Source organism: Larimichthys crocea, chromosome XVII, assembly GCF_000972845.2.
Source record: "Larimichthys crocea isolate SSNF chromosome XVII, L_crocea_2.0, whole genome shotgun sequence".
In the NCBI taxonomy this organism is placed as follows: domain Eukaryota; kingdom Metazoa; phylum Chordata; class Actinopteri; family Sciaenidae; genus Larimichthys; species Larimichthys crocea.
The window spans coordinates 16,056,677-16,080,110 of NC_040027.1; the positions used below are offsets into that span (position 1 = coordinate 16,056,677).

At 39.4% G+C, this 23,434-nt stretch overlaps 2 protein-coding genes across 2 annotated transcripts; one reads left to right on the plus strand and one right to left on the minus strand.

The window, feature by feature from the left end:
• Nucleotides 1–7,264: 7,264 nt before the first annotated feature.
• LOC104918760 (mitochondrial coenzyme A transporter SLC25A42) lies at nt 7,265–12,310 on the minus strand. Its single transcript, XM_010730610.3, has 8 exons — nt 11,974–12,310; nt 11,439–11,584; nt 9,794–9,905; nt 9,583–9,608; nt 9,091–9,257; nt 8,607–8,723; nt 8,325–8,476; nt 7,265–8,196 (listed from the first exon to the last, which is right to left on the minus strand). Exons 2-8 carry the CDS (start codon nt 11,520–11,522, stop codon nt 7,871–7,873), a joined length of 984 nt encoding a protein of 327 aa, XP_010728912.1. The 5' UTR covers nt 11,523–11,584; nt 11,974–12,310; the 3' UTR covers nt 7,265–7,870.
• A 1,278-nt stretch (nt 12,311–13,588) lies between these two features.
• Nucleotides 13,589–22,244, plus strand: LOC104918759 (MAU2 chromatid cohesion factor homolog). Its single transcript, XM_027290514.1, has 18 exons — nt 13,589–13,886; nt 14,166–14,249; nt 14,427–14,522; nt 14,746–14,840; nt 15,454–15,481; nt 15,609–15,764; nt 15,905–16,051; nt 16,869–16,959; nt 17,092–17,195; nt 17,355–17,432; nt 18,331–18,396; nt 18,535–18,618; nt 19,080–19,129; nt 19,294–19,371; nt 19,468–19,579; nt 20,438–20,528; nt 20,709–20,836; nt 20,992–22,244. Exons 1-18 carry the CDS (start codon nt 13,653–13,655, stop codon nt 21,064–21,066), a joined length of 1,797 nt encoding a protein of 598 aa, XP_027146315.1. The 5' UTR covers nt 13,589–13,652; the 3' UTR covers nt 21,067–22,244.
• Nucleotides 22,245–23,434: the final 1,190 nt, after the last annotated feature.

Sequence of the window (23,434 nt, forward strand, 5' to 3'; positions counted from 1 at the left end):
TGGCCAGGCCTGCATAAAAGAAGATCTGTGTGTGTGTGTGTGTGTGCACCATGGCCCTGAAAGAAAGTAGGAGATTATCCCATTCTGTGTGTCCAGTCACCAGTGCAGTATTGACCATGGTGGGCCACCCAGGGAGCGTCCAGCCAGCCGTGAGATGGCCTGATATACATGCTTACTGGCCATGCTAGATTCCCCCACTCACCAGGGAGAAGGCTGAACCCAACAAGCTGGACGCTTTCTAAAGACACTGGAGTCTGAACGCGGAGTGACCCACCCTCCATACACAGATGCTCACACACACACACACACACGCACACACACACATTTGCACACATGTTCCAGTGCGACCTCTGTACAGTGAAAGACATTGCCACCAGGTCGTTTTCTGTGTCCTGTGAGGCGAGGCGGAGGTCATTGGGAAGGTGGAAAACCTCTTTAATGGTGGGAATGATACCATAACACCTATAGATAGAGTTACGGATCATGTCACATACAGTCTGTATACTGCGCACAGCTCTGACAGCGAGGCCTGCTCATTGCTGATGGTGAATGTGAAGACGAGCGTGAAAAAAATGGAGCTTGTGTTGAAAGACAGAATTACTTGTTTCTCTTTGTTGTTTTTTTTTCACTGCTTACTCATCCGTGTTTATTCTTTGCAGGGTTTTTTTTATTTTTATGTTTGATATGTCCTATTTTAATCGCTATAAAATGTCGCCATATTTTTGGATTTTCTACTTATTCTGATGGTGTCTCTTATAAACCAGGAAATACACATTCACATTTACATTTTTGTGCGTAAACCTTTCAAGCTCTCACCTCACAAACACACAGATAAACGATTATTAACGAAGCCTCTTGGAGTTTATTAAAGCTCTTTCTAAACCTGCCCACCGCAATGATTTGCAACAGCTCTCTGAGTTGTAAAAGCAGCCCATTGTTTACCTTAACAAACCCTCAGGGGTCAACTAATTGTCTGCTAATTGCTCCGCTGTTTGTTTGTGGATGCAGAGTCTCTAACACACTGGTCCTTTAACGACACAAAGGCCTTTAACAGCAGGACAGAGCTGCACAAAGCTCAGCAGCTGTAAAAAAAAAAAAACAAATAAGAGAATTTATAGGCAGGAGTGTGTATTCTTTTGCTGCATGTAAACTCTGATTAAGGAGTCAGGGTGTCACAATAAAGCTTAATTGGAAATGGAAATAATATGATGTCATTTATTATTTGTTTTTCCTCGACGAGATAAATGTGTTGGAATAAACAGGCTGCAATAAAACAACAACGACTCCTTTTAAAGTGATCGGATTCTTTATTTTACATGACCGAAACTGAAGTCATTTATATCATGTTATTTCTGTGATGTGAAGAATAAAACACGTCCAAATATTTGGCTGTAATAAATGCAGGCCTTTGTTTTTTATGTTTTTTTTTAAGCATGATTTTCTTTTTTATATGCGTGTTCTCTGAAAATTTGCCTATGAGGCAAATAAACAGCACAGAAAGATTCACAGAGGAAAAGAGGTTGAATTAATTATACAGAAACATCTAAACGCACTGAATGATTTAATAAACAGTGAGCTCAAATTGCAGTCACATTAGCTTTAATAACTAGTCCTAAATTTTTACGGTGATTTTATGTGTTCCATCAAATTCTTTTTTATTTCTGGATCAGAAATTATATATATATATTTTAATTTCTACAGCTGTTGAATATTATTGCATCTTTAAACATTAAAATCAAAAATGACATTACTGTAATATTCTCCAAAATACAGTACAGTGTAATTTTCTAAATTGAATAGTGTCTTAATTGTCTGTGATAATGCAGAAAGAACACATTAATGTTGGAGTGTATTCACGGCCCTCGGTGGGTGTGTTACACAAACACTGCAAGAACTTATTATAATATACAACTCTGATTAACAAGAGTCCATTACACCCACCGTACTATAAAGCATCAGTTCACATAAAACAGTCCAGTGTTAATTGTATCTATTTATTTTGTACTTACGCTACGGTGATGATGACTCACTATGAGTTCATTAACACAATAAGCTTAAACGGCTGATTTTTACAAGCAGGCATAATGAACACAGTACGACAGTCTGTAAAACAATAGAACAGAGTAGAATCAGGTGGGGTTTTTTTGAGTGGAAGCAATCAGTAAATAATGTTTTTCCTTTTTTTGTTTGAGCATCCAAAGTGTACGAGTTCAGAGAGTTCAGCTGCGGCCCACTGATGTGCCATCCCAGCATGCACACATACAAAATTAAATTCTTATGTAAGCGTTCTAATTTCAGACCACACTGACTGTTCTCACATTCATGTGTGATGAAAAGGCTGACTTTGGGAGCGTGCTGATGCTGTGTTTGAGTGTAAGGGACTAAATATTGCAAAATACTGCCTCAAAAGATTATGGATGAAACCTGCAGGTTTACAAATTGTGCGTAGTTTAGATTTGGATTTTTTTTTTTTAGGTTTGAGGGAATAAAAAAACGTGTGTCTATCTATGTGTGGGTTGCAGGGGTTACCTCCCTGGCTCCCCTGAACTTGGTAGCCTCCCCAGACACCTCATAAAATCTGTAGGCTCAGCCCACAGTCCACACAGAGGAGCAAGTTGAGGGTAAAAAGGGGTTTGCCAAAAGGGGGTTATGGCGGAGTCAAGGATATGGATGGGTGGGGTCGACGGAATGAGACGGGAGGAGGGGGGAGGGTAGGCTGCTTTAAAAAAAAAAAAAAAAAAGTCAGAGAACTTGGAGCCTAGTTTGTCATGCTAACTGCAGCGATGCCATTGAATGTGGACACAGGGAGCAGAAGGTTCACAGGACCCCGGCCATTCTCATGCAAAGTCTGTCAGAGCCTTCTCCTTCGTCCGTCCACCCACCATCCACCCACCCACTCCCCCAAGCCTTTACTCTTGCACAACAAATACATACGTGTTTATAAATGGGCACACACACACACATACACACTCACTGAGGCCTGGGTAGGGTGCCCCTTTTCTTTATATGAGCTCGCTCTGCAAATATTTGAAGTTACATGGAGTAACAATGGAAATGGAATTCAATGGTAAAAAACAGAAAATGAGAATCACTCACAAAATGTGATCGCTGGCATGAAGATTTATGAATAACGCTGTTATCTTGAAGTTTCCATTCGCGACAGGGTATATTTTAGACACGTTACACATTAAACATGTTATATTTTAAATATAAAGTCACATGAATTAACACCTCTCACGGAAAATTGTCTTTTTCTGGTGCTGAATTGAAGCCCTGCATCGCAGCAGTATTCAGACAACAGAAAAGCCTTTAAAAAAGGAAACTACACTCAGATACATATTCCTACTACCGCATCTTAATTACAACATCCTAGTTATGAAAAAAGGAATGCAGCATAACTCACATTAACACTCATCTTAACTTCCTATGACCTTGACACTACCTTGACGGACAGTGGCGGAAAATTGACCTCATTTCCAGACTGATTGCAAAAAATTATTTTGCTCCACACAAACACAAATTCTATTTAAATTTCTATTCTGGCATCTCTATTAAATCATCTTCCCTCCCTGGTTCTTATTTCTGCTTGCTGCTAGGTACCAACGCCTCACCTCTCATCTGTTTCACCTGATCCAGAGATCGTTGGGGGGGGGGGGGGAAGCTACATCTCATTTAGTGTTGAATCTGTTCAAATGCCAAGTGGTGAAAATGTCAGCTGCAGTACAAGCACACACACCTATACATTTATTCTCTTTAAATGCAAACACTCCATGCAAATGAACGTGTTACCCCCCTGCGGGCTCGAAACAGTAAGGACAAGCGCATACTGTGTGCGAGTGTGTGTAGGTGCCTGGATTTATGTGCTCAGATTTATGCGTACTATAGTTTCACAACCAGGGATTGAAGGAGTCTTCATTTGTGTTTGTGTATGTGTGAAAGTGTGTGTGTGTGTGTGTGTGTGTGTGTGTTTGTGCCCCCTCATCTGCACTTGGAGCAGCCGTTTGGAGCCTGTATTTGATTGAGTGAAGGCCAACGCAGCCTGAACACTCCCTCTAATGGAAGAGTGGAGCAGCTCAGTAATGCACTGACCCCAGAGCTTTTACAACGCTGCCAGCCGATAAGTGGCAATATGCTGGATCTTATAAAATTAACAAGACTGAGCTATGGGGAGAGGGAGCTCCGAGGTTGAGCGGTGGGAGAGGATGACGTTCCAATAGCACTTGTAAATATCATCATGCATGCATGGGGGGATTATAGCTGTTCTTGACTGAGTTTTATAGCCACGGCACCATGATTAGGTATTTTTTCACTCGTTTCTTGGCTTTTTTAAGGCAAGTTTACGGGTAAACGTTTACAGGCCCGTTTATGTTGGACAAAATGTCTCTCAAGGCGTTTTAATGGCGGTGAATTTATGAAAGATACGGTGGAGCCAGGTGCTTGAGAAGCTAACACTGAGCTGACCTTCAAAGTGGCTGCAACTGGATCCCAGCCAGTGTGGCTTTTGCAGGGCACCACAGGGGTGTGAACATGTGTGGGTATATGCATGTGTTTACTATACATTCTCTCTTTAGCCTTCTCTGGTGTGACATCCACAGTATAAGCTCAAAGTCAAACAGCACCTATGCCCGGTTATGCACAGGCCTCGCCTAAACAGAGCACAATGGCTCTGGAATACATGCAAAATGATATTACAGCCGCAGCCACCGTCTCACCGCATCCGAATCTGATTTAGTTCTGAGAAAGGCTTTATCCCTGTGTGCCTCCCAGTATAACCTCCTCACCTTTCTCACACAGGATCAGGCTGGGTTTGTGGGTGCGAGGAAAGCTGCATTCGTGTGCATTTTTGCCCATATACTGTGCATTTAAGTGCGAGTGTGTATGTGTGGAAACAGCTATTGTCTGCCAGTGCACCAGCGGGGGCTTCAAAGTGAATTATTCATGCGAGATTTGAATACATGCAAATGGTTCACTCCCCTCTCCTGGCACAGATCCAGGTTACCTATGGCAACGGCGCCTTCAAGAAGCATCTTTCCACCCCTCCTCCTCCTCCGCCTCCCCCCTGCTTCTCTCAGGCACCCACCCTCCGACCATGTTATCCACCCAGTGGTATTGTTTCGATTGTTGCAATACCAGGCTGGGTGGCTGCACACTGTGGGGTGGCAGGATATCCCATAATTCACAGTCAAGGTCATATAGGCAGGAAAGGATGAGAGATGGAGGGATGGAGGGGTGGACAGATGGAATCCCTCCATCCAGCTGCTCGGACGTGAAGTTCAGGAGACGACACTACTCTGGTTAAAGAAGAAGAGACGCAGCTGGTAAAGAAAAGAAAGCGGTTTCAGGTGGTGAATGATGCTATCACCAACGCAACGGACCGGGCACACACTCACCTACTATTCAGATTTAGTCACGGCTCATGCGCAGTAACCAGTGCAGCAAAACAGGATGAGCACGCCAGAAAATGACTACCTTTGAATGCAGCATACCGTTTTTTAATATTTGAAACAGTAATCAAGATGGCACTAATAAAAGACAAAAAATATTTCAAATGTTTTAAATAATATTGTACAGTCTAAAGCAATGTGTTATCAGAAATAAACAATTTTTGATATAAGGGTCTGGGTGGATGTGTGTGGCCACCTTTGTCTTGTTTTATATATTTGATGGAAGTGTAAAAAAATATTTAATGTGTAACGTGTGTGATTAAGATTTTCAATAAATGTGGTGTGAAAAGTAAATTTTCTTTTTTTCATGTTCATCTAGAATTGCTCCTAATTTCTGGTTATTTTTGTTGACTGTGTATCTATTTTTTTTCTTTTTTTAATTCTTAAAGCAGCTGCTTTGTGCGTTCACATAAATAATACAAAGATAATAAATAAATATAATGCAAAGATACGGCACGAGTTTTGTTTTCTGGCAAATTTCAATGATTCTGATTCTCTAGCAATTGCACTATCACCATAATTTTGACATCATAACGTCTGTGAATAAAAACGTGGGAAACAATGCATCAATTATTTATACAATGTTTCAGTGAACATTTAGCCTTTCTAGGGTTTTGAAGTATGAATTAAAATAACTCCGTTTTACATCATTTTGCTGTGTAACATTAACAATGTAAAAAAAAAAGAAGTATTTGTGGAAGAATTTTTTAAACAGAATGTTTTTTTTTTTAAAGTAAAAGAACAATTAAAGTTGTCTCAGTGAGCAGAGGGCAGGTCAAGTTCAGGCCACGAGGTGATCAGATCCTAACTAACCTCCATAATGGTTCAGGGTGCACAGAGAAGAACAGCCACTCAATGCTGCCATCTACTGAAAGTGAAGGGACAGGTGGTCTCACACACACACACACACACACACACACACACACACACACACACACACACACACGTGGGTCAGATATGATTAATCAAACTGATGCGGTATGTTCACTGTAATTTTACATGATCATATATGAGATATTGGAGAACATCATTTATTCATATTCTAAGTTCAAAATGTCACAGTCTTTGAGGGAAGCTGGTATAAAACAGTGAAACAACACGTCATTATATCTTGAAAATGTAACGTAGAGGAACTTCTTATTTCTGAAAAATGATTAAAACATTTTTTTAAAGTCAGTGATCTTACTATTAAAAATTGAAGATCTTTGTGCGGCCAGTAAAAACCTATTATAACCATTCCAGTTCAAGTGTCCAAATTAAGAGCGGTCTTTCGTGTGGCTGATTAGCTTTGCTTATCACATGGCCCCCTCAAGTGGACAAAAGGACTCATTGCTCAGGGTTTGTGGATGAACACTTTATTGTATTATGGTTGGTTTAACTTGAATCAACTTTAAATTGACATCTTTGGAAAGACTGTAGCTTTAAAATGTACCTTAATTGTGAAAGTATAATAGCTTTTCATTCAAATGAAAGTTATGACTTTTAGTTTAGCGCTTTGGCATATTTAAAATGTTCAGGTAAACCATGCCTTACAATCATTAAAGCACTGACAGAATCTGTACAACAATATGAGCACAGTAAAAAAAACAAAAAAACGAAATCTTAATATTCACGTGAACCAAAATTTGTAGTATATATTTATATATTTATTTCTCATATTTGATTAGGCTTCGCTTATTCTAATACCGCATCACACCTCCTCAGTGCTGGATGGACAGTGAAACTGTGCAGTCCTGCTGACATGATCACCCTCCTGTTTCCAATCAATCCACATTGGCACCATCGTAAAATTGAAAATAAAAATAAAAAACACATAGTGCATAATCACCCTCCCGTTATAAATCATAAAATTGCATCAGCAAGCATCTTGAAATAATCAAAAAAGGAGAGACAAGAGCAATGTGATTAAAAAGAAAAATGAAAATCCCACCCCCCCCTAAATTAAAAGCTATAAAACTGATTAAAAAGTACTCTCTCTGTTAATAGAGGATTAATTTGAAAGAACATTGTAGGTTTCATAAAGTGCAAGCATTATCATATTCACAACACAAACAAAGTCTTCCGTATCCATCTGTCGAAAACAACACAAATCTTTATCCACCTTTAATCACTTGAGCTGCCCTAACGGTGCTGCGATTTCAAAACAAAGTTGCGATTGTGCGAACGACATTTTTAAGACACCTGTTCCTCGTCTCCTCTCTCCGACAGTCAAATCCTGTGCTTTACCAAATTATGAGATACTGTGTTTCTTTGCGTGCAAGAGATCTCATGTCCACTCACTCCTCTGACATCCTGTCTAAAGGGAACAGGAGACAATCATGCACTGACCAGAGTGCCGAGACTTATTATTGCCATATGACAAAGTCGACCGCCTCCCTAACATCAGAATCATCTGTGCTTTGTCCCACTCGTCAGTCCCAGACGATTCAGTGGGTGGAGTAGTTCATCTGATGCAGTTTGAGCAGTAGGCTGTGTGTGATGTCAAATGTGGTGAGGCTAATCCCCACTGCGACAGGCCCTTTCACCCAGTTCATGCTTAGGCCTTTGTACAGTCCACGTACGACTCCCTCGTGTGTTACGATCTCACGCATGGTCCCGAGAATTGTAACGTACGATGAGCCGGTAACGCCGGCTGTCTGCATGCGCCGACGTACCACGTCCAGAGGGTACGAGGCGGACTGTCCGATGAGGCCTGCGCAGGCACCAAAAGCCAAGCGCTCGTAGGGGTACGGTTGGGATCGCTTTGTTTTTTCTGGAGCGAGACAAAGAAACAAAGAAAGAGTTCATCGTCTGAATGACATCTTCTATTCAGCTAAATATCTAAAATTTTATTGAGCTGAACTGATCGCAGACGTTAAAAGAAAAGAAAGTGAGCAGTACCTGAGTGCAGCTTCTTGAGGGTCTCGTATGTGAAAAATGTGATCCCGGCATAAGGGATGACACCCAGGATAGTGGGAGTGAAGCCTCTGTAAAGGGTCTTCACACCTTCCTCTTGGGAGATCCGCACAAAGACATGCATGATGTTGCTGTACCTGTCCGATTAAAAGAACAAAATGGATTTACCATTGTATGTGGTATTGTATAACTGTTATATTGTACAACAATGGTACTAAAGGTTTGTACAAGAGCCACAACCCTTGGTACACAGTAACAGATGCTTACATTTCTCTGGCTGTGACCGCCATCCTGGCTCGCACCATGTCCAAAGGGTAAGTAAGCATAGCAGCTGTGGTGCCGGCCAGCGAACCAGCCAGGAAGCGTGGGAGAGGAGGCAGAGCTCTGAAACAAACAACACAATATTCTGATTAAAATACACGAATAAGAGTCTACATCAACACTGGAGCCTCAAACCAGATTCTCCATCTTAGTTTAGTGTGATAGCAAGATAACATTTGGTGAGTAGCACTAAACAGAAGATAGTCTACAGCTGAGGTTGTTTTGAAGGTATTTGGTCAAAAACCAAAGTACTGGACAAATTAAATTAAAACATTTACAGGGGCGATAGTGCTTTCTGTTACCCAAGTGTGGACCAATGGACACTGCCAACCGCTAGAGCCTTAGCGTGGCTACACATATTTTATTTACATAATACATAAGTAAATATAATCACTGCTATTGAAAGAATTAAGACAAATACCGAACTTACTTTCCCTGGTAGCCGTAGTATCCTCCCAGGTGTGTTTTGTACTGTTCATGTGAAAAGAACTGGATCGCAGCATATGGCATGACCCTCACCATGGTGGCAGAGTTGCCCCTCCACAGACTGAGCAGCCCATCCTTCATGTAAGTGCAGTAGATGAGCCTGAAGGCCTCCTGAGGGTAGTGAATGTGTTAGGTTAGGGGCAGCATGATAATCTTAATATGTGATTGTGAAGTAAATCAATACTAGAGCAGAAATCCACTGGATACATATATTAATAAATGTATTATCTTTAATTGTTTGATAGGTAAAAATGAAAATGATACATCCCTAATGTTAGTAGTTTCTTAAAATGAATTATTGTTTGTAGAAGCAATATTTCTTGTTTCTTTGTTGATGACAATCGCTGTGACTGCCAGTTGTATTTATACTCATTTATAATGAATCAAATACTGAATACATCAATGACTGACTAAGATATTAATGTTCTGTACTCACCTTAGCTGAGAATCTCTTTGACGACACTGTGGAACAACAAGAGACACCAATGTCAGGGTTAAACAACACACACTCTCATGCACGCTAAACATCTACTAAGAGGATTAGTAATTAGTTTAGAACTGTTTAAACAGTCAGAGATTATTCTGGTACAAACAAACAAATAAAAACATATTTGGAAAGTAATCTTTTGGTGGTGTGTTGTTCTTGCCTTGGAAAATGATCTTAGTCCGATCCAGAGGTGCAATAACTGTTTTGGCAACAGCTCCAGCAAATGCTCCACACAACAGGGAGTCCAGTACGTTCCATCTGGGCCTCAAGTCCTGTTTGGATACATCGACACGTTCAGAAGACATTTCTACATGTGACGCCGGTACAAACTGACCACGAAGATATCATCACAGCCTGACACTGGATTACTTTTTAACAAGTGGACAGAGAAAGAATGTTGAATAATGTATCTGTTGTTATGTTGAAGTTTGATCGCCACAAACGTCATATCATTATCAGAACAAACACTCCTGTATCTATCTCTCAGCAAAGTTATTGCAACAGTGCAGTAAATCTGCACGTGGATTAGACATAGTGACACAACTGTTCAGAATCACCCGAGATAACACCGGCCGAGCTTCACTGAAGTAAAGCCGTTTGTTTGTGTATGTACACACAAGCTCTCATTCAGCAGGAAGGGACAGTTGAACCCAATAAACAATCCCATTAACTGATAAGAAGGCATTTGGCACGAATAGCAAACATGTTTCACAACTTCAAGCGGGCGAGGGAAGATCTGGTTCTGTACTCCCCTCATTTACATAATAACTAAAGTTTTTGATTAACTATTACAGCTTATAACATAATCAATAAACATACCTACTAAGCCACATATATTGTGGTGGGGAGACACTAAGTACATTTACTCTAAGTACAGTTGTTAATGTACTTTATTTGAGTATTTCCATTTTTCCACTACTTTATACTTCTACTCCATTACATTTCAGAGATAAATATTGTGCTTTTACTCTACTAAATTTAGTTATTTTTAATTACAAGTGATATTAAATGTTTAGACTAATATAATACAAAATATAATCAAAAAAATTCACAAGCTACCTAGCAGATAAAGTATATGTATTAGTTCAAAATAGCTCAACCTTTACCTTTAACCTTTAAAATGACGTACAAATTGATGCAGAAATTATTATAATGCAAGATAGATAATATACATATAAATATAAAGGACCTGCATAATGAGTATTTTTAAGCATGTTTGATGCCAATACTTTTTCCTGTTACTTAAGTAAAACTTTGAATCCATTACTTCAATGTTGTAATGTCAATGTATTGACTTGTATATTGACAAACCCTAACCCTGCCATACTACATTAAACACCTGTCATGATTCTCCTCATTCTAATCTATACCACATATTGTATTACTTTATGTATTAAGACCAGCTGGTACTTGCCTACTATTTACAGCTCTGTACCAGTAGAGGCATGTCCTTGAAAAAGTATTTATCATACCAGGAAGCCTCTATGTCACAACAACAACAACAACCACACAACGCTGACTGTGAGGAAATAACGGCTCATGGGGCAAATTATTACACAAATGTTGCCTTTAAAAAGGGAAATTATGTTTGGTTATTATTCTTTTTAAATGCACATGCAGGCCTAAAAACAACAAAAAACAGGAAGAGGTTTTTATTACTCTCTGGTCCATGCCCACTTTTTGCCCTCCATTTCCAACATGACAACAACAACCCTATATTCTAACTGATGATATGCAATAACAAGTGAAACATTTACTGGTTTAACAGAACGTGTGAATGAGTTATAAGAGAGAACAACACTCACCTTTGCTTGGTTGGGGGGTGGCAGAGCCAGCACAGTGGCCTGAGCCACTGGCAGACGGCTCTGATGGTCGTTAACATGGGCCATGTGTGCCCTTCACAGATTACCAAGGCTGTCCAGACACTCAGTTACTCATCCAGGACGATCCGCTGCAGAGGAATATATGAAGCGGGCACTTTATGTAACAAAACAACAACAACAACAATCCGCCGTGTCGCACTGACTTAAATCACAACGCGAGTGTACGTGATTACACGCACGCCCAAACAGCCTGTCTTGTAAACAGGGTATTGCATTACAAATGCTCTGTTGTTCAATCCGTCGATATTTTGCAGCACATAACCAAATACGCCTTTTATATCGAGCATGAACCATCAACCTGGCGCACTTCCTAAAAGTAATGTGTGCACGCAGTAACTTAAAGACCACACCTCAGATGAATAAACTGCGAAACATAGTTAGACTATTAATTAAAAAAACATGCATTTGCATAGTTATTGCATTTCAATCTGGATGTTCATTGATTAAATCTTGTTACCTTGGCTTGTGTTTTGAAATGACCCCCCGTGTTTACAAGTCTTCGATGTGCTATATGAGTCACCAGCCTGCCCTGCAGATTCTTGCACACATTTCTTGTTTGCTCGCTGGAGGCTGGTCAGTCCCTCTTTATAACTTGCAACACACGCTGCGAGGTGTCTCCACGTCTTTTCACGTCGCTGACGTTTCTGAGGATGATTTTTAAGGACAGGTGTCAAAGCTGCAGCTGAGAGTCTGTGTTGTCTATTTATAGGCGACGCCTGTGAGGAAATTTCTGTCGCTGACTGTTTATGCGCACAAGATTGTTTGGGGCTTTTCAAGGTCTTAAAGAATCTGGGACAACATATCCTAGTATTTAGGACTACAATACCCATGAGCGAGTTACGTTATTTGGATGAAATCTCGCGAGGTTATGCGCAACATTGGGTTGCCAGGTTTGCTCTTATGTAAAAAACAAAACAAAACAGTGATCATACACAGAACATCGTCATTTTAGAGAAGTTTCGACACACACAGCAACCACAATTCAATTAAAAGAAAATAAATAAAACAATTTTATGATTGAGCTTATCAAGTAAAGTCAAATCATTCAAGAATGACCCCTTTTACAGTGCTAAATAACTGACTTTAACCTTTAAGAAATACTTTTAAAGTAGTGGGTGACTCAAAGTACTCCATGTGGTTAGTTAAAATTCATCTATTGAGTGTACTGTATGTTTTCTATGTAAAGCCTAATTCCTATATATAGATATAATAAAATAATATTTTTTAAGTGTCCTTATCCCATTCTGTGTTTTATTTTTTTCTACCTCAGTATTTTATTCTATTGTATTTTTAATATTTTCAAATATACTGGACTGCTATGATGACCTAATTTCCCTTCAGGGATTAATAAAGTAATCTATCTATCTATCTATCTATCTATCTATCTATCTATCTATCTATCTATCTATCTATCTATCTATCTATCTATACTAATACATACTGTATATTTCCCCATTTTGCTTTTGTTAAATTTACACTTTAGACATACAAAAAAGAAACTGAAGATAACATACTATAAAGTAGGAGTACAATGTCTCAAACGTACTTAAAGCATCACATTAATCTCTATAATGCCTCCCTCAGTCAGTCATATACACCCCGTCGGTAATCTGACACATACACGGACAATTACCTTTGCATTGTTGCACTTTATTAACGTTATTTTGTTCTTGTATAAACCTTTATACACACACACATATATATATATATAATATATATATATATATATATATATATATATATATATATAATATATAATAATGATATATTATATTTTATTCGTAATGTGCTATGCTTGGTTAACTTAAACTGGAGTATTGTAACAAAAATAATTTGGGATTATTAAAGTATTTCTGTTTCTGATTCTGATTCAATAAAATAGCTGCAGCCCTTTAAAGAAAATTTATAAATATGCTTTTTTTATATTAAATTATCCTAATTGATACAACACCTTTTTTTTTAAACCGCGTAACAATTATTAGTCATACAAGATTACATTTTTACTAAAAAGAAGAAAAAAAACAAAAGGGATGGATTGGCGGCTTTTGGACGCTTTGTTTGTGGGTTCTTCATGACCGAACCTGGCAACCCGGGAGACTGTCCATAGCGCTGAAAAATTTGTTGTTGTCGGGGAAAATGGCGTCAAACGTAGAGGCCCCGGAGCGCTGGTACCTCGCCCTTCTCGGCTTCGCAGAACATTTCCGAACCTCCAGTCCGCCCAAAATCCGTCTCTGCGTGCACTGTCTACAGGCGGTGTTTCAGTTTAAGCCTCCGCAGAGGATCGAGGCCCGGACACATCTCCAGTTAGGCTCGGTCCTCTACCACCACACCAAGAACAGCGAGCTGGCCCGCAGCCACCTGGAGAAAGCGGTGAGGGGACGTTCGATGTAGGAAAGAGCGGGGATGCGGCGGAGAAGGGGGACGGGTGTAGGCCACAGGCGGCGAAAACGGCCAACGGCTGAAATCTTTTAAAAAGCTCTTCATTCAGAAAAACTCTGTAAAGAAACTGAAATAAAATGTTGCTTAGCAACTTGTTTAATATCCACCCGGAGTCTGCCGCTGTGTGGGATTATTATTGCTTGATAAAAACAGACAAACACCGACAATATGACGCCGCTAATATTTTGTATCTTTATTTTGTTTTTGCAGTGGTTTATATCTCAACAAGTCCCTCAGTTTGAAGATGTCAAATTTGAAGCTGCCAGCATTTTGTCGGAACTCTTCTGCCAACAGGTAAAAGCTTTTCTTTTTTTTTTTTACATTACATGTGATGTAACGTTACTTTATTGTGAGGTAGAAGTTAGCTTAGCTACATATGCCAGTGTATTAGAGGCTGTGTCTGTCCTGGTGCATGCAGGCTATGATGTGCATTGATATTGATTATTGACACCTTTTTAAATCAATTTCCAGAATCTGGTGGACTCTGCAAAACCCCTTCTGCGCAAAGCCATCCAGATTTCCCAACAAACACCATACTGGCACTGCAGATTATTGTTCCAGTTGGCGGTATGTATTAGTACAACAGCATGATTGTGTCCCCACAGGGTGACATTGTTTCACACTGTGTATGAGTTGATATGACAGCAAAACAACAAAAAAACTTGGCACTTAGTCTGGGTGCGAACACTTTAGACTTTGTATGTTTTTAGTTGGATTATGCCCCAGACTTTGTGTCCAAATAGCGTACGAGTCAGCCAGTGACGACGGGAATGTACTCCTCTCTTTCCAGCAACTTCATACTCTGGAGAAAGACTTGGTGTCAGCATGTGACTTGCTGGGCGTTGGAGCCGAGTATGCCCGAGTAGTTGGGTCGGAATATACCAGGTAAATGTCACCAACTCCCTCTGTCGACTGTGTGTTTAAGTGGTTTTAATGTTTTCGACTTCATCCAACATTTCTGTTAATCTAGGGTGTAAGAAAACAAAACATTTATAGATCAAGTATGAGTAATTTATAAGTGCTTCATTTACACCCACGAGGATCCACTTCCCTTAAGTTTGCATGTGTGCATACGTGGTTATTCTCAAGTCGAATAATGGGAAGTGGACTACGAAGCCTTTCTTGTTGCTCATTCCCAAAAAATATTTATGTACCTTTTTTAAATCTAAATTATGCAAATTGTATGTTTGACCTGTAAACAAAACTACATTTTTCTTACATTCTATGTCGTGAATTAAGGACAAAACTTCACAATGGTCCCATTGCACAGTAAATAATTTTGTTTATTTTCATTAAAATGTTCTTATATAATGTTTTCAACAAATGCGCTCCTCTCCACTGATATTCCTGCACCCCCTGACACATTTCACGTGTTTTGTGTACATTTTAACATCGTATCTGCCTTTGTGTATCAATGCAACAGTGGCATAAATTGTTGGTTGGTCGTGAGAACTTGGTGGTGATTAAGATCGCTTGTTGTGTTTTTTTTCTTTTTTAGGGCATTGTTTCTCCTCAGTAAAGGAATGGTGAGTCATCTGTTGTGCTTTTGTTTGTTTATGGTATTTGTTCTCAAGGCAGTACACCACCCACAAATCTTTCCTGCAACAGTCATACTAATCCAGTCGAGTTTTCATTCTGTTTTTAATCTTTTAGTTGCTGTTAATGGAGAGGAAGCTCGGGGAGGTGCATCCTCTGCTCACACTGTGCGGAACTATTGTCGAAAACTGGCAGGGAAACCCCATCCAGAAGGAGTCCCTGAGGGTCTTCTTCCTGGTCCTTCAGGTCACACACTACCTAGATGCTGGACAGGTAGGAAAACCATTGGTGGAAGTATTAGATAAAGGTGGACAGAATTATTTCCAGTTGTTTCATAAACCTCTTTTCCATGTCTGGTTGTCTCAGACTACATGAAGCTGAGATGGGTTATGTTGTCACGTCCGTGTCTCCAGGTGAAAAGTGTGAAGCCGTGTCTGAAGCAGCTGCAGCAGTGCATCCAGACCATTTCTACACTCCACGATGATGAGATCCTGCCCAGCAACCCAGCTGACCTCTTCCACTGGCTGCCCAAGGAGCACATGTGTGTCCTCGTCTATTTGGTAATGCCACTTCTCTTTCTTTGCCCCTAAAAATGTAAATATCCCACAACTACACCTGTGCTTTCATCCCATCTCCGCTGCGGTCATAGCGCAGTCTAAGTGGTTTCTCACCTTCTAAATGCTTTTATGACACCACTCTAAAATTAGGCGAGCACAAACTACAGCTTAATGTTGAAATCTGTTTCCCCGACAGAATCTGAATGATGCACTAAGGCTAGTTTCCAGTGTAATTTAGTGTAGTACATAAGTGAATACAAGTCATGTAGTCGAGTACTTCCCATACAACAGGAACAGTGCCAGTCTAGTTTTCAGAAAACTCTTACTAAGTGTGTAACCTTGTATTTGGAACTTGTGAAATGAAAAAAATCTATCAAATATGTTTTTATTCTTACTTTGTTGGCATGGTGCTTTCACTAGTCACTCACTCTGCACATTGTTTTGGTGTCAAAGACCGTATCGGCGGTGGAGAAGACGGATGTCTTTCGTGGTCGTCGCACTTTGAAAATAATTCGTTATTCATATCAAAATAATACTTCGAAATAATAGTAACAAAACCCTATTTATGACACCCGAGTCGTAATGCATTTAGAAAGGAGAAGATGAAAGCACAAAGAGACGAGGCCTTGTTGCTGAGATTTGGTATCATACAGTTATTGTTCGTTTACGTCGCCTGTAAGATGTTTTGTATAATGCCAATGATGTAACTGCGCTGACTGTGGAGCAAACCAATTGTTATTATTTTTTTAGTTTAATATGCACATTATTAGGACCTGCTTCACAGTGTTCGATGTGTTCTCTTTTTATTCTTGTTTTCTAGGTGACAGTCATGCACTCCATGCAAGCAGGCTATCTGGAGAAAGCCCAGAAGTACACAGACAAGGCTCTTATGCAACTCGAGAAACTAAAAAGTGAGTTACTCAACTTGTTGCTGTCATTTGTTGTTATCTAATTGCAAAGAACGATATAATGTGGAACTGTAAAAAAGAAGAAGAACACATGCCTTGTGTTCCACTTTTTTCAATTTGATCTCCACGTTTCAGTGTTGGACTGCAGCCCCATCCTCTCTACCTTTCAAGTCATTCTACTGGAGCACATCATCATGTGTAGGCTCGTCACGGGCCACAAGGCCACTGCATTACAGGAGGTATATTGCTCCAATGTCCATGGTCATCTCTTTCAGTTTTATTGTATTTGATATATTGCACTTGATAGTCCAGTAGCCTTGAGAAGCATTACTTTGTAAACGTGTCACAAAAATCTATTTTCATGCTTGTGAAAGTGAACGCTCTGTTCTGCTTTTCAGATCTCGCAGGTGTGCCAGCTGTGCCAACAGTCCCCTCGGCTATTCACCAACCACGCTGCTCAGCTTCACACGCTATTAGTGAGTATTTTCAACCTAAACCCTCTTTAACCTTTTGTGTTTTCTGCTCGTACAGCACAGACTGCTCACTTGTCGAAATCGGAAAAACACAGACGGATTTAATAACAGTAACGACTGCTCAGTTCCATTATGTGTTCCATGCGGTTATATTAGAGCAACATTGCGTACCATGAAGTGTTACGTACTTACGAAATTGTACCCCGAGCACAAAGCTACATAGTGAGAGAAGTGTACCGGGCACAGAGTGGGAATGCCAGAGGCAATCACTTGATAATAAAATGTTGCTTTAATATGCCTCTGAGTTTCCTCCTGTGACCTATCAAAACATCTTCTGCAACCATAAAAAAACACCAAAAGTTTCAGAACATGATCAGAAATTCACAGGAAGTGTATTTCACTGTGACGTCCGCTGAAAACAAAATCAGTTTGAGACACATTTCAGTGGTCATCTCTCTTGGACTTTGGGGTTTTTAAAGAAATTGCTTTTGAATTTCGGTTTCATCACTCACAGATTTATTGTTAAAATATCCCTTATTGTTTCAAACACTATAAAGAGTTCCTTTAGATATTGCGGCAGGTAGGTAAATCATAAAACAAACAAGTGTGGGATGTTAGACAATGACATGAAAGTAGTTGTAACGATTGCATCATATTAATAAACGTATTTAAATATTGTATGTTGAATGTTTGTTAAACTAAATTTGAACATTTAAAAAATGTAGAACAATCCATAGCAACACAAACTAGCCTGAAATACACACATTAAAATGATGAAAACACAAAAATCCACCCTGAGAACTGTCACACGTTCATTGTATTATACATTATACATAGTGTTCATAAATAACCAAGTCGTTTGGATGATAAATTGACATATAATGGTCTTTTTCTTTCCCAGGGTCTCTACTGTATCTCAGTGAACTGTATGGATAACGCGGAGGCACAGTTTACCACAGCCTTGCGGGTGAGCACCTAATCATTTTGTTGCCTTTCCTCAGGTACCGTCACCAAAAACCTCTCTCCTTTCTTTTTCTTCTACTCTCTGCTCCAGCAGCTCTCTCCTCTCTCATTTCCTAAACCTGCCAACGTTGTTATGTTTCAGCTCACCACACACCAGGAGCTGTGGACATACATCGTAACCAACCTGGCCAGCGTCTACATAAGGGAAGGAAACCGACACCAGGAGGTTAGTAAAAAAAAAATAACGGCCACATCTTTAAATCACAACAGAATGAAGCACTTCTGAAAGTAGTGTTTACTTCTTTAATACATCCAACGTCTTACCACGGATGTATTGGTTTTGGCGTTTGTGTGTGGGCCTCAGAATAACAACAAAGCGCTGCATGAAAATCCAAATATAGTGTATGTTTATTGCAATTTAAGAAAGCGTTGTCATGACATACTTTGTCCACCAGAGAGTGCTGACGAGTTACTTTATCCGACTATACAATTGTCTCACTCAGTACAATAATTTGATAATCAAATTTAAGCGATCATTATCTTCTTCTGGGAAGGCAGTTGGTGGTTTGAAGTTATCTTTGATGAAAGCACACTCTAATTTTTGAAATCAAGGAAACGAGTCCAGACACTAATAACTAAAGTTAAAAAAATAAATAAATGATTTCCTGTTTTTATTCTTTTCTTCAGCTGTACAGCCTCCTAGAGAGAATAAACCCAGACCATAACTTCCCAGTAAGGTAAGAGGGATATTATTATTTTTTTTACAGGTTGCTGTATAAATACATATTTATCTTCCCTCTCTCTATTAATTGATATACATAATTGAATTAAAGAAGTGCGTCTTTTTAAAAGAGGTTCACATTTTGCTGTATGTAACCATTGTCTTTGTTTTTCCATTCAGCTCCCATTGCCTCCGTGCTGCAGCCTTCTACATCAGGGGACTCCTGTCCTTCTTTCAAGGACGTTACAACGAGGCCAAGTACGATGAATCTTAATTCGTTTCATGCAAATGCACCCACAGATCCACCCCGCACCTGCACCTAATTATACGTCTATATGTATTATTGTGTTGCAGGCGTTTCCTCAGGGAGACCTTGAAGATGTCTAACGCCGAGGATCTGAACAGGCTGACGGCCTGCTCTCTGGTTCTGCTGGGCCACATCTTCTACGTACTGGGCAACCACAGAGTAAGGGCTAAACACATGACAAACGTGCCTGATGTTCATATAAGAGCAGATATTTGTCTTATGCTGTGGATTGGGTTGAACGATGAATAATTAGTTCACCAGAACAGAACGGTTTGGTCTAACCTCTTATAACTAAATGAAGGTGAGAAGTCACTTCTGGTTTGTTCTTGTTCTACAGTTAACCTTATATGGATAACGAGGTGTCTGCTGGTGATCACAGTTATGCACATAAATCATCTTGTTATTTACACCGAGGCCAGATGAGCTTTTAAACTTGCTGTGGCATGACCAAATAAAAAAGTGTCAGCGGTGAATGAAGCCACTTCAGGGGATCTGAATCATCTAAAACAATGTGTTTATACGTCACAGCTGAGGCGAGGTAACATGTTGAATCTGCTCCCCGAGACTCTTTTAACGGGGTTTCACAGAGGGTTGTGGACCCTTCGAGTCTTGTGGTCACGTAAGATGACAAAGTAAAAAGAACATGAAGCCACTAAGTACAGAGAAACACTGAGATACTGCAGAATATGAATCTATTGAATGAATCAATAAAACATAACACAGTCTAAGTGCTTCTGCCTAACAACAACTGTAAACTCGAGTTTCTTTTGCTACAATAACTAATCTAAGGCATCAATTTCACTGAAGTTGTTTAGGTTTCTGAAATAAGTGCAAATGCGTGCATCGTCATCATTTATTATTTTGTGTGTACACATTACCAATTGAGGCGGACAAACCAAACCAAATGTTTTATGCCCATGAATGATCCTGCTCTGTAGGATGTGATAGCATGCACGTATTTTAAAACTCTAATATTGTCGTCAATGTCTAAAAAAGTTGCCCCTTTTCTCTTTTTAGGAAAGCAACAACATGGTTGTTCCTGCCATGCAGCTGGCCAGCAAGATCCCTGACATGTCTGTTCAGCTCTGGTCTTCAGCTCTGTTGAAAGGTACATAATTATTTGAGCAAAACATTCCTCACGCTCCCGGGTTTGTTTATTCGTTAACACGTTTAACAACAGTGGAAATACTTGAATTAGCTTTCACATTGAAAACACAAAGTCTCTGTTCTGAAGAAACAAGCGTCGTGGCTGAAGGGAGATTTATTTTGACCGCGTTTGTGCTTGCAGACTTGAACAAGGCCCTCGGGAACACAATGGATGCCCATGAAGCGGCCCAGATGCACCAGAACTTCTCCCAGCAGCTGCTGCAGGATCACATCGCCGCCTGCAGCCTCCCCGAGCATAACCTCATCAGTGTACGTGAAACTGATCAGCGCCGGTTCTTAAAGTTTCCATATCGGATTCAGATATTTACACTTGTTCTGTTGCGTGTCTGTCGTTTTGTGTTTTATGTTTTGTAGTACTGAGATTACAATATTTCTCTGTGTGTGTGTTGTTTTTTTTTCTTCAGTGGACTGATGGCCCTCCTCCTGTCCAGATCCAAGCCCAGAACGGCCCGACCACCAGCCTCGCAAGCCTGCTATGAGAAACCACCTAACTACCTGCTCTCAGACCACTGTAGCCGAGATTTGAGAGGATTTCACAGGTCACAGAGTTCAGGCCTTCACTTTATTTGCTTCACTTGCTTCCTGATTGTCTGCTATCACATTTTTTTTTTTTTTTAATTGTTGTAAAACAATTACTACTGTTGTACATGTATTTCATGCTCTGATAGCATGGTCGCTCACGGAGCATACGGGCAGGGCTGGACTCTTGATTAGAGTAGTGAAGGAAACACAGCGATGTATAAAAGGGCCTCTCTGCCTCAAATATAGAGAAGCCTTCTCTACATTTGCCTGTTTTTTGTTTTTTTTTCCATTTGTTGGAAAGACAAGAGGGTAGATGAGGGGGGGCAGTAAAGAAATGTAGAGGAAATTAATTTATTCATGTTGATATTTTTTTAACTGTTGGTAAATATTTTACATCTTGCCTTTTTTTTTTTTCCTTTTTTTTTGTATGGATCCTGTTTGTTTGTCTTGGGATTTTCTTTTTTCCATGCATGGAAGTTACTGATGTGGACTCCCTGTACACTAGTTTATGACCTGGGTTGCTAACAATAAATTCTTGGTAGATCATTTTTTTTGCACAAAATCCACATTAGAAAGAATAGAGACATCTTGTAATATATTTTCACACCGTAAATCCATTTAAAGGTTTCATGATACAGATTGGCATTGGGTTAGGACAGCGCACAGTCATGTGTGCAGTTCCTCTATGGACCAGGATATGCCTGTGTTGGGTCTACCCTTTAAAACAACACTTTGAACTGATGTGTTCCCTGTTGATGTATTCATTTTTACAAATTATGTTTAGACCTTTTGGAGCTAATAGTAATCTTCAGATATTCAAAAAGTGAATTTATTTTATTTTGTTATATTTTAATTTCTCTTGATAGTTCTACTAAATGGTTTCTTTACAGTATGTTTGTATAGACTTGCCACTCGTTGAACCTTTATTGTACAGTGACATTTTATAAAGTCAATTTAGTAAAGTGTGATATGTATTTTTAGCTATCCTATGTAGAAATCTCAATGCTTGGTATTTAAGGCACTCTGTAAGGACACAGTTTAAGCTTAAGTACTAGCCATATTCTATCCAATGCCTATGTTTTTAATGCTTACATTGTTTTCAATAATTTTCCAATAAAAATACGATTTGAAATTTTGTAATTTAGTGATCAAGTTTGTAGACATTATTCCACTGGATTCAGTTGTTTGTTTATGAGCCTTACACGATTGCTTATTAATCATCTTTAGTAGAGCCAAACCGGTTAACTCACATTACTGGGGACCAGCTAAAGTGGTAGACACTACAAAACAATAGGAAAGAAGCTGAGTGATCACTGAGCTGTATGATGCACAGAGTTAAGAGTTAAGAGTGATGGGCATGATCTTTAAGTTGCCTTTAGGTGGTGCTAGTTTTCCGGAGTTGTCATATGTTTACATGCAGGTAAATGTATCGTTAATCTTTTCTTAAAGACAAAATATAACAAAAATTTGAGTCCTAAACACTGTAATCTATTTATTTATGTTGTTGTACACCATGAATAAAAGACATTATAGTTAAGCAACCAAAATGTGAATATTTACATGGTGGCAAAACATTAATATACACATAATTTTCTCAGTGTTTAATGGCAGGTAATATAAATTACATAGGTTATATACAACAAATACTTAAACAGTAAGAATTATATACTAAGAGTTAAGTAAGAAAGTATAAAGCAATAAAAAAATAAGTGCTTAAATAGTGGATGCTTCTCAAAAAGAATGTATAATGTGATTTATTTTTTAAAAAGCTGTTTAGTTTCCAGCAGTCTAGCTCTCTGATTGTTTTGCTTCAGATGCTTGAGTCATTTAAATCTCTCTGTATCAGAGAACTTTACAAAAAACTATTTAGTCTGAAATACAGTAGAGATGTTACACCCTGTTTCAGATGGGTCAAATTTTTTGTTGTGGGTTCAAACTTGAGTGGAAACTGGTCCCATTTTTTGCTGTAAGTTTCTGTCTGGCTCCTCAGTGATATCTATGTCAACATTATCTGTACTGTACACCAAACTTTGAATCAGCCCCCCCTGCTCCTTTTCTTTTTTTTTTAATCTTGTCATATAGAACCAACACCATGAGTAGGCTTCCCCCGTTCACACAGAAAACATTTATTTACACCACTTAGAAGCATTTAACAAGCTATTTGAGTCTTGTGTGGAGCCGTAAACTAAGTCTACACTCAGCCTTTTATATATCCTCTGGGGTTAACGCTGCACAGATACAAACCAAGACTTGGACTTTGTGCTGACTATGAAGCAGCATTGAGCTCTCCCAGACTTTTGTGTCTGCACCTGCTCGATGAGCTAA